The sequence below is a fragment of the Oratosquilla oratoria genome, chromosome 38 (genome assembly GCF_046742065.1).
Source record: "Oratosquilla oratoria isolate Oo_2021 chromosome 38, ASM4674206v1, whole genome shotgun sequence".
Taxonomy (NCBI): domain Eukaryota; kingdom Metazoa; phylum Arthropoda; class Malacostraca; order Stomatopoda; family Squillidae; genus Oratosquilla; species Oratosquilla oratoria.
Genome location: NC_134814.1, coordinates 36,135,417 through 36,148,275, shown reverse-complemented (window position 1 = coordinate 36,148,275; position 12,859 = coordinate 36,135,417). Strand labels below are relative to the sequence as shown.

General features: G+C 37.1%; 1 protein-coding gene across 1 annotated transcript; it reads left to right on the top strand.

Annotated features, from left to right (window-relative positions):
• The first annotated feature begins 5,498 nt into the window (after positions 1-5,498).
• On the top strand, positions 5,499-6,206 carry LOC143019890 (uncharacterized). Its single transcript, XM_076175867.1, has 2 exons — positions 5,499-5,620; positions 5,825-6,206. Exons 1-2 carry the CDS (start codon positions 5,499-5,501, stop codon positions 6,204-6,206), a joined length of 504 nt encoding a protein of 167 aa, XP_076031982.1.
• Positions 6,207-12,859: the final 6,653 nt, after the last annotated feature.

Below are 12,859 nucleotides of genomic sequence, written 5' to 3'. Positions count from 1 at the left end.
TGAAAGGCAGTCACCGAAAGGAATGTTTAGCCGTGATCTGTACTGACGTTGTCTACGTCACCTATCTGTGCATTCAGGGGGTAATAATTTCACCACTCTATAATAACCCATACATGTCTTCTTCGGTTCACAGTTTACAATACACAATATTTTATTGGCTCACATACAATATACCGTCACCATGCAGTAATACTTTCTATAGCACTCATTAGCACCACAATAGCACTACTTTCTATCGCGGAACAATACAACAGGAGCGTAAATTAATGAATTATATTTCTTCATAACAATACCATTATCTTCTAGCATAATTTCACGACACAACTTTATTATACAAAATGAACCAATGCAATGACTTAATTCCAAACATGTACACTTCCAATATTGTATTCCATATTTCCTTAAAAGTGGTAGTTTGCCGACAAGATTGACGAGATAAACACCATATGAGGACGGAGCCTTTATTTGTACGACGTTTTGCTTATTACAGCTTTTTCAATCTCGTCAATTCCATATTTCGTAAAGTACATACTTAAATCAAAACATTATACGCCGTGAGCTGTAATTTACACGTATAGTAGACCAATACAATATGACAATTCAAGACATCAGGCAATTGGCACTCACACCAAGAATGGAATGCACCCACCGCCACTCATAATTTTTTTCCCTTTTATCACAGCTCTTTGTGAATGAGGGATCATCTCCTCCCCCAGCCCACTCTCCGGATCATAAGCAATGCGGCAAGACACATTACATCCACAGCAGAGCCAGCCAATTCATACGAAGACCTTCCCTTCTCGTTCCATCATGCGGATATAAAGAAGACGAATAGAAGTCCCTTCGGGTTGGGTCAAAATTATTTTCCGTTCATAACCAAATTCCATTAACACCTATATCTTGCCTTTTCCCTTTCCTTTTCAATGGACATTCCCATTTTACCCAAAGCACCATTCACTCTATCAATCCAATTGATTCTTGGTTTAACCCTCAGGTTCATTCCACTCATTTCTGCCCTACATTCGTTTTTTGCTAGTCTTTTTTTCACGCATTTTTTCATGTGTCCAAACTATTCCCGTATTCTTTCATTAGCTTTATCTTCTTACTCCCACCCCCCGATTCCTCCTCACCTCCTCATTTCTCACTCTATTCATCCTTGTAACACCCACCATATTTCTCAAATACTTCATTTCAAACATGTCTAAACTTCTCCCTTCTGCCTCCCTTAATTTCCGAGTCTCCCCATGCACAATCATTCCTTCATACAGTCTTCTTTACCATTCATTTGCAGATACTTGCTTCAGATGACATTTTTCATTCCCTACAAGACATTTGCTTGCATCCCTCATCTTAAATTTAACTCCATCCTACTCCTCCGTTCCTGCTACATACGACCCTAAACATAAAAACATAAGAATAAAGAATAAAGGGGACTACAAAAGACCATAAGGCCTACACTAGGTAATTCCATGTCCATTACCATCTGTCTTGCCTATCCATAAAGTTATTTACTTTTCTTTTAAAACAACTAATTGTTTCAGCACTCATTACATGATTACTAAGTTTATTCCATTCGTAAACCATTCTATTCGTAATCCAGTCCTTGCCTATTTCCTTTTTTAAACTAAAATTGTGCAATTCGAATACAGTACTAGGGGTCATGTATTTATCATTTACATTATTAGGATTTATATTTATTCATTTATTTGTTTATTTATTTATTTGTTTATTCATTTATTTATCATTGTTATGTTTTTTTTCTTTTTGCATCCGACCTAGATATGGACCAAAAGGTCTCCTGTCGGCATTCTCTGCCTTTGTAGTATATATATATATATATATATATATATATACATATATATGTATATATATACATATATATATATATGTATATATATATATATACATATATATATATATATATATATATATATTCTTTGTATATATGGGCAGGAGATTTTCTTTCAAGCATGTTTGGTTAAATTTAATGGCAAGATTATTATTGCAGAGTTTTTTTTATCTGCCTTTTCTCTTTCTCTGAGAACCTTTTTCCCTTCCACGGGAAGTTGTCTTATAATGTCACCATATGACATTGTTTTGTATGTTACTTTGGGCATGGCTTTACCAAAGTGAATTACTGGCCAGAACGCGTTTTCACACTACTTAGTGCTTCATCAGTGGCTAGAGTGTGAATATCTGATTGAATTTTTGTGTTTATATACTATTAATGGTGTTAACATATTTTTCATTTTGAGGCTTCTGATTGGCTAGTGGGCTGGACTGGGACTCGCGAACTATTCTACTTCCTCATTGGTCGGCTGTTGTGTGACGTCATCAGTATCGTACCTTCTTTCAGGGAGCTTAGATCTCCTTACGCTAGGAAGGACCTCTAAATCCTTAGTTTGTATATTAAGATTGGGAGATGTTTCTTTAATAAAGAGAGCCTCGAGGATAGGTAGTCTTCTATGGTCTTGATTTGTTGCCAGCACTTCTGTGTTTTCTACTAAAGTTTTTTTTTTTTTTTTTTTTTTTTTGTGAGCAGAATGATGGTGGTTTTTGGGAGCTCCTGAAGAGAGGTGGTATGATAACCGGCGTGAGAGCTTCATTGTTGTCATGCCAATATAGTTTGAAGGTTGGGATGCACATAAGAAATCACATAAACTCGTAATTCTACATATGCGGAAAAACCACCAAGGGAAAAGATAAACTGATGACCAAGCGCTTTCGTCTATTCAGACATCCTCAGGGTACGTATCCTGATGATGTATGAATAGACAAAAGCGCTTGATCATCAGTTTATCTTTTTCCTTGGAGTTTTTTCCGCTTATTTAGAATTACGAGTTTATGTGATTTCTTATGCATATATATATATATATATATATATATATATACTGTATATATATATGTATGTGTGTGTGTGTGTGTGTGTGTGTGTGTGTGTGTGTGTGTGTGTGTGTGTGTGTGTGTGTGTGTGTGTGTGTGTGTGTGTGTGTGTGGTGTGTGTGTGTGTGGTGTGTGTGTGTGCGCGTGTGTGTGTGTGTGTGTGTGTGTGTGTGTGTGTGTGTATTTGTGTGCATGAATATGTGTGTGTGTGTCTGAATGTATATATATATATATATATATATATATATATATATATATATATATATATTGTGACGACTAGGGAGTAAGAACCAGGTTTATAAAACTTTGAGTATTAATAAAAAGATTAAGTAATTATTTCCTGCTCAAAAATAAATAAGATCGAAAGATAGAGGTCGCCAAGCGAGCACTATGACATTTAGATTCTATACATAGAAATGCTCACAATATCAAATGTTTTGCATTAATAAATAATAATAGAACAAGTCAATGAGTCCTGTAGAATATAAACGGCTAAAGTCGCCAGGACATACGTAAATATTCAAAGTCGAGAAGAGTATCGACTTGCAAAAAGAATACAAAGTCTTTCAAGATAATATGTAAATAATCAAAGTCGAGAAAGAATCGACTTGCAAAAAGAACACAAAGTCCTTTAAAGAGTAAATCTAAGTATAAGGCCAGAAAATGAAAAAGAGGGATATAGCAGGGACTCCATGAAAAGGAAGAGTCAGATAAGACGGTTACAGGACCAATATATTACCTTCCCTGGTTAGCCAACGAAGAGCTACCAAATGTCGCCAGAGGCAATGAACATCAGAGATCTAGAACATATCCATGGACATATTATTTACAAAAAATGGGCATACAAGTAATATATAATAATGTTATCTTGTCAATCTTAGTTACAAGAAGAAACTAAAAGTCTTTATATTAATGCCTATACATTAATACATACGTAAAAGGAAGCTGAATCGCTGATGCCAAAATCTACGATCCCACGCAAATTTGGTGAGTTCGCGCACTCCGCAGAAGCAAGCGCACAAGTGACAAGATCATGGTTTCCCACACTATTGCGGGCTGTTACGAAATCCAAGGAAAAATTGCAATTTCCCAATATTACGTTAGTCAGTTCCTAAGATTGACAAGATTGGTCTATAAGATAATATACATACATAAATCCTTATATATTTAATGAACCACGTTGACAAAACAAAAGAGCTAGAAGCTCTTATCCCACAACTGCACACAGTCGGCGGGTCTAAGACGATCGCTCTCTGATGACGTTGCCATGGCACCATAGTTCGGCAGCAGGACCTGTGACTGGGGTGGCCTTTTAAGGATTACCGCAGCCCAACCCACAATTGGAGGCCATTAGAAAAGGAGGGGTAAACATCGGACACGGCAAACTCGTCTGGCTAACTTACCGCGGTTGGTGGACATCCCATTACTACGGTCGCAATAATGCCAACAAACTCTCAGAAATCCTAACCCTTGGTGCATGGAGCACCCGCACCCTCCAAGATGTGGTAAAAACTAAACGCCCTGAACGGGGTACAGCTCTTGTCCGTAAGGAGCTTACCCGCTTCAACATCAACATGGCAGCTCTAAGTGAGACCAGACTACCAGAAGAGGGTAACATCAGGGAAGCTAGGACGGGTTATACCGTTTTCTGGAAGGGGAAAGCCCCTAAGAGCCACGCATCCATGGCGTTAGTTTTGCCATCGGATCACAGCTCGTACAACAGCACAATCTCTCCCCAACCGCCATTAATGAGCGACTGATGACTGTTCGTATACCTCTTACCAAGAATAAACACCTCACCCTCATTTCGGTGTATGCACCCACACTCATTTCATGTTATGAAGACAAGGCTACCTTCTACACCCAACTCAATTACACCATCCAGGCAGTGCCCATCAACGACAAACTCGTTGTGCTAGGGGACTTTAATGCCTAAGTAGGCAATGACCATCGCCTGTGGGAGGGTATCATTGGCCACCATGGAATTAGTAACTGTATCGCCAATGGTCATTTCCAACTGGGTCTCTGTGCCGAGCATGAGCTCTATGTCACTAACACCTTACTCATGTTACCAAAACGACATAAAACCACATGGAAATATCCTAGGTCCAAACACTAGCACAAACTAGATTATGTCTTGACCAGAGCCAGAAACAAAAAATACATCCGCATCAACCGATCCATGGCCGGGGCGGATGACTGCTGGACTGACTACAGAACCCTGATCTCTCGACTCAACATCAAGACACAACGACCACCTAGGCTGGAACCTGATAACATACCACACCGCCGCTTTGAATGTGGCAAACTCCACAATTCACAGCTGCCACAAAACTACAGAGAAGCCTGTGAAAGATATCTCGTAGTCCCTGTGGATCAGACTTCAGTAGAAGACCACTGGACCATCCTTAGAGACGCCATGAACCGGGCAGTGGACGAAACAATAGGTTCTTCCAGGAAGAAGCACTAGGATGATTGGTTCGATAAGAATGACGAAACCATCTCCCTTCTCATTGAAACCAAACGTCAGAAACGACTCACCCTGGAGAACCAACCTACAGCTGAAAACAAAAGAACACATAAACAAGATGTAGCAGACTGTCAAAAAGGAATTAATGAAGCTCAAAACACTAGGTGGCAAAGAAAAGCTGCAGAAATTCAAAGATTTTCTGACCAACGAGACCTACACAGCTTCTATGCAGCTATCAAAGAGATCTTCGAACCCCACAGATCATCAGTGGGCGGGTTAAAGGACGTGGATTGAACCACATCTATAACCATCTATAACCGATAGCGAGGGCATCCTATTACAATGGAGGACTCATTTTGAGAATCGTCTCAATGACCAAGCCAACACTCTCAACGATCTCCTATGTATGACCCCGCAGTATCCCGTCCGTCACTAGATGTCATTACCACCTTCCATCTAAGACTTCAACAGGGCTTTAAAATGCATTAAGCCCGGCAAAGCCCCAGGACCCGACAACATTCCATTGAAGCTCCTCACTCACGGTGGCCCTGAGCTTAAAAACAGACTTATGCTCCTAATTCTGAAAATATGGGAGACAAAAACCCTCCCCAGTGACTTCCGCGATGCAAACATCAACACAATCTTCAAAAAAGGAAACCGAGAAAATTATAACAACTACCGCGGTATCTTGCTATTAAGCATTACAAGCAAGATCTTTGCCCGCATTCTACTCGACCCTCTCCTTATCCTAACGGAAGATGTGTTACCTGAGTCCCAGTGCGGACTTAAACCTTCACGCGGGACTATAGACATGATTTTCTGTGCCCGACAACTTCAAGACAAAAGCCACTAGGACACACAATTGTTTGACACCAACGGTAACAGCAAACAAACAAGTTCGAAATATTTCCGCCCATACAGACACGGGCAGTCATACCATCATTGTCACGTGCCCGTAATGATATCTATAGCTGTGTCTGCAACTGAAGTCAATATTAAGGTATTATACACTTGTTTTGCGCATCTAGACATGCTTCTTCCTCTTCCTGCCACCCTCATACCGTGGGTTATGGGGCAGACCCATCACCCAGGGCCGCTCCGTTTGCGCATACGCGTGCAGGCCATTGTTTTAATTGTATTATTTTTATGTCTGTTTCTTATTAGTTACGTTAGGTTAGTTATCTCTTTTCATGTTTACATTTTTATTTTTCTATCATATCGTTACCATGTTAATTTGACAAATAATATGAATGAAATATTTCTTCCAATTATTGTTGATTGGTGCCAAGCACGGGCAAGGTAGGGTTGCGCTCTGTTTGTCTGTCTGTTTGTCTGTCTGTCTCTCTCTCTCTCTCTCTCTCTCTCTCTCTCTCTCTCTCTCTCTCTCTCTCTCTCTCTCTCTCTCTCTCTCTCTCTCTCTCTCTCTCTCTCTCTCTCTCTCTCTCTCTCTCTCTCTCTCTCTCTCTCTCTCTCTCTCTCTCTCTCTCTCTCTCTCTCTCTCTCTCTCTCTCTCTCTCTCTCTCTCTCTCTCTCTCTCTCTCTCTCTCTCTCTCTCTCTCTCTCTCTCTCTCTCTCTCTCTCTCTCTCTCTCTCTCTCTCTCTCTCTCTCTTTCTCTCTATCTTTCTCTGACTAGGACTGTCCACCCATACAGACGTGCGACGTATATCTCTCTAAATACCGTTGTGATATTTGGGTATAGTATCTTTATTAAGGTGTTACTGGTGTATCCTGTTAGGTATGGAAGATTTGATAGTTACGCTAAATTACTGTTTTTGTATGTCTTCTTGTTAGTGTAACATAGTTTAACTAATTATCTTAATGCTTTCATATACCTTTCTTTAACTTTCTGAGTATACTCCTATACCTTTGTTGAGTAAGGGTTATGGAAGTAATTATTGTCGTGTTTCCATTTACTTCGGGTAGGTTTCATTCCACAAGTGCGAAGGATAGTTGGGAACGCGAGAATACATATATATATATATATATATATATATACATATATATATATATATATATATATATATATACATATATATATGTATATATATATACATATATATATGCATATATATATGTATATATATATATATATATATATATATATACATATATATATATACACTTATATTCCTATAAACACCCCTTAAGGTAAACTGCATCGATACGTCCCGAGCAAAAGTAGGAGTAACCACTGTCTAGGTTAGCCACCTCTGAGAAAGCCACTATATCCAATCTAACTTTTATATGCTTCGCTGATATGAAAAAAAAAAATCTTTCTGAGAGAGAGAGCGTGTTTCAGGCGTTTACATTGAGAGATCACCGGAGGTTTCCCCTGAACTTGGCTTGGCGTACTTAGGCAGCGTTCAAATTTAATTCTATATGTATTAAGTAAGACCTGCTACCTACCTTTACGAATATATATATATATATATATATATATATATATATATATATATATATATATATATATATATATATATATATATATATATATACATATGTTGAGACATTCTGACAGGTTGACGTAAGTGGAGTAGGAAACACAGGAGTCTTAGTCTTGAGTTTATTCCTGACTAGTTTCGCATACCTGCGAAACTAGTCAGGAATAAACTCAAGACTAAGACTCCTGTGTTTCCTACTCCGCTTACGTCATATATATATATATATATATATATACATATACATATATATATGTATATATATATATATATATATATATATATATGTATATATATATATATACATATATATATATATATATATGTATATATATATATAGACATATATATATGAATGCTGGTGAACAAAGAGACGAAGAAATAGTAGCAGAATTTATTGCTGACGTTTCGACCTCACGGTGTCTTTATCAAAGTTTACAAAATTTGGTTACAATCGGACAAGATTTACGTATACTACCTTCATCTCACAGGCCACCTGGGAGAGCTTATTGCCTGAGTTTTATTACTTTCTGAAATTATTACATGAGTGGTAGGTTTTGCCAGGCATACGAAACCTTCTCTATTATTTATGTTTTCATTGATATTAATGTAAGCAGCTCCAATTGTTTTTCTCAACCTTTTTGTATATCCTTTATTAAGAACAACCACATTATTGGAGTCAGGGAGACGGTCTTGTCCTTCAGTGTGCCTAACAATAGTTGTCCGGTGTGCTTTTACATAATCTTTATGTTCAATTAACCTTTTTGTAAGCCCCCGACCAGATTCTTTCTATTATACTGAAGGACAACATTTACACGAAACTTTATATAAGACACAATTTTTTTCGTCGCATTAGTATTTTTATATTTAATGATCTGGCTGATCTTGTAACCTGCTGTCCTTGCTATCATTATTCCCGCTTTCAAAAGGAACGTGTCAAGGATTGGACTTATGTCAGTGTTTGGTACAGCTATATAGCGTGTTTTTCTCTCTACAACTTCTTTATTTCCATTTTTACTTTTGTCACTTATCAACTTTGCTTTCCTTTTTAATTTACATAATAGCCCTTCAGGATATTTAAGTTTAATAAATGTTTTCATAATGTGTTTCAATTCTTCTACTAGAAATTCTTCATATATAGACGAATTCTTCTAAATAGACAAAAGCGCTTGGTCATCATTTTATTATTTTCCATGGTGGTCTCTCCGTATATTTAGAATCACGAGTTCATGTAATTTCTCATGCATGCATATATGTATATATATATATATGTATATATTTTTTATGACAGTTGCATGCAGGGTTCGAACCCGCTGTACTCGGCTATCCGTAAATTACCTGTACGGTGCCCTAGACCACTACACCACAGAGGCTATAAATATTTACGGATAGCCGAGTACAGCGGGTTCGAACCCTGCATGCAACTGTCATAAAAATTATCGGTTTGATGTCGCTGCCATTAGCGTATTTCTCTCATATATATATATATATATATATATATATATATATATATATATATGTATGTATATATATTGTATGTATGTATATATATATGTATATGTATATGTATATAGAAATACATACACAGGCTCACAGCCCTTCCACTCATATATATATATATATATATTTATATATACACATATACATGTATATATATATTATATATATATGTAACTATAAAGTAATGTCGTAACACATTCGTAAAGATTCAACAAAAACCCACTGTGTTGGATAAGAAGAAATGAAATAAAATTAATTCCATATATTTCGATCACGGACTGTGATCCTCTTCAGTGGAATACAGAAAGGTAGAGCAAATGGCATGTCTTATATACAATAAGAATAAGGGACAAGGGTAGGACTCAGGTAGCATCTAGTACTTTGCGGGGCAGGTCACCCGCCTTCACCAACGATGGTAACAATTTGTTGACTGCCCAGGTGGTAATGCAGTCAGGTGACCACTGTCCATATGACATATTAAAATTTGGAAATTTGTTAATCAGGGATGATTCTATTATTTTTCTTTTAAAACTGCATTTTGAATTAAAGATAATCTTTGCCTCATTCCAATCCATATGATGGCCTTCCTTGTCTACATGTTGGAAGACAGCGGAATTATGTTGTGCGTATTTAATTGAATTTTTATGTTCTTTCATCCTAGTATATAAATCTCTACCTGTTTGTCCCCAATATACATTGTTACAATCAGAGCAAGGGAGTTTATACACACCTTGATGTATTTCTTCTCTAGGTCTTTGATGTACATTGACTATTTAGCTTTCTTGGAAACAAAATTACAAAATTATCGGGACCAACTACTAATCTGTCAGCAAAATCATTAAATTAACGGAATTATGTGCTAACACTAATACCTTCTCATTTAAAGATCAATATTATAAACAGCAGTTCGGATGTTCAATGGGATCTAATCTCTCCCCAGTGTTAGCTAACCTATATATGGAGTATTTCGAGACAGTGCTTTTACAAGACATTAAGCCACAAGGAATGTTTTGGTATAGGTATGTGGACGATATCTTTACGATTTGGGATGACGAATGGGGATCTTTTGATGCTTTCTTTGAACAAATAAACAACTTAGCCACTAATATTAAATTCAAAGTTGAATGGGAGGTGGATAATAGACTACCATTTTTAGATATCCTATTAATACGGCATCAGGACCAATTGTCCTTCACTGTGTACAGAAAGCCCACACATACGGGGAGTTATGTGCACTTTTTCAGTCACCATCCTGATAAAATTAAATATAGTGTTGCCTCAGGTCTTTTCCTGAGGGCACTTAGATTATGTAGTCCACATTATTTGGAAATGGAGATAACAACCATCAGGAATCAATTAAAAAGAATAGGGTATCCTGATTGGTTTCTAAATAAAGCTCTAAGTAAAGCCAAAACTAGTTACTTTGGATCCACTTCCCATTCCAGTAAGAACTTCAGTTGGGACAAAAACTGTATTAAATTGCCTTATAATAGATCCTTAAATGACATTTCTCAATTTCTTCCACAGGAAGATATTAAAATTGTTTTTAGTTATCCCAATAATTTGTTTAAGAAAATAGTCAATGTACATCAAAGACCTAGAGAAGAAATACATCAAGGTGTGTATAAACTCCCTTGCTCTGATTGTAACAATGTATATTGGGGACAAACAGGTAGAGATTTATATACTAGGATGAAAGAACATAAAAATTCAATTAAATACGCACAACATAATTCCGCTGTCTTCCAACATGTAGACAAGGAAGGCCATCATATGGATTGGAATGAGGCAAAGATTATCTTTAATTCAAAATGCAGTTTTAAAAGAAAAATAATAGAATCATCCCTGATTAACAAATTTCCAAATTTTAATATGTCAATTGGACAGTGGTCACCTGACTGCCTTACCACCTGGGCAGTCAACAAATTGTTACCATCGTTGGTGAAGGCGGGTGACCTGCCCCGCAAAGTACTAGATGCTACCTGAGTCCTACCCTTGTCCCTTATTCTTATTGTATATAAGACATGCCATTTGCTCTACCTTTCTGTATTCCACTGAAGAGGATCACAGTCTGTAATCGAAATATATGGATATCGTCTACTTAATTTCTTCTTATCCAACACAGTGGGTCTTTGTTGAATTTTACGAATGTGTTACGACATTACTTTGTAGTTATTTACACCCACGATGGATACTTCCTAATCTCTTCGTTCAGTTTTTCGACAAGATGGACTCAAGAAGACGTATCGGCAATTCGAATATTCTATCATAGCCAGTAAGAAGAGGAAAAACTAGTGTCAGTTTTTAACTAAGTGTCTTGAAGAACAAGTGTGCCCGAAGTCGTTTGGCTTCCTTAAATACAGTAACCTGGGTCATAGTTTTCCCGCCTACATCAGGGAATTCATACTCGAACGCATCAAGCTTGCTTCTTTGGAGTGTGATGACATTTATTACCAAGTAAGGGTTGCTACGAGGAATCTCAAGTTTTTGTGCCCAAATGTCCGCACCTATAAACTTTTAGCTCAGGTTGCTCTGGAAAAAGCATCTAGAATAAGTGTTAAGCATCAGGACATACAACTCAAGAAGTTAGAAAGATTGTGTAAAAACAGTGTGTGGTCTAAATTCTCTGTGATAGAAAATGTAGTCAATCTATCAGATGTTACTTTTACGCGCCATGAACTAGAGGTGTTAGGCTTAGGTGTCAATTTTGCCTTGATGCCTACAAAACATCATTCCCTAGACCATATTGTGGAATTTGATAGGTATTTAGCGTCCAATAAGTATGATAAAGAACTTTTGTGTCTCAAAGGGATTCTATTACAAGGCATAGTGGATTGTTTTAAGGATGAATGTGGTTTGCCTAAGCGTTATAAGTTAGCAGTAGACAGTCTCACGAATCGTAAAGATGTCGTCATTTCCCGTGCTGATAAGGGAGGGAAAATAGTTATTCTGAATCAGTTAGAATATGAAAGCAAAGCCTTTGACCTTTTAAATGATATCAGGACTTATGAAAAACTAACTAAAAACCCTCTCAAAAGTACTGCCTCGGAATTCAATAGAAGAGCACGCAATATCGTGGGAAAAGAGTTTTTTAATAATAATTTATTAGTCATAAACCCACAACTACCTAATTTCTATGGACTCCCAAAAATTCATAAAGAAAGTGTTCCCCTAAGACCCATCATTTCAAATAGAAATTCTTGTACGAGTAAGACATCAAAATGGCTCACGAACATTTTATCACAATTTGTAGGGTGCTTTTCCGACTCGCATATAAAACATTCAGAAGATTTCATAAGTAAGATCAAGAATCATCATTTATCTGGGCAGAGAAAATTACTAAGTCTTGATGTAGTTTCTTTGTTCACCTGCATCAACGTAGCTGAGGTTTTAGCTTTCTTAGAAACAAAATTACAAAATTATCGGGACCAACTACCAATCTCTGTCAGCAAAATCATTAAACTAACGGAATTATGTGCTAACACTAATACCTTCTCATTTAAAGATCAATATTATAAACAGCAGTTCAGATGTTCAATGGGATCTAATCTCTCCCCAGTGTTAGCT

Coding starts and splice junctions, on each gene's coding strand:
- LOC143019890 (XM_076175867.1), top strand. CDS start 5,499: ATGAAGCTCAAAACACTAGGTGGCAAAGAAAAGCTGCAGAAATTCAAA. Junction 5,621..5,824: donor TCGAACCCCACAGATCATCA/GTGGGCGGGTTA, acceptor AGACTTCAACAG/GGCTTTAAAATGCATTAAGC.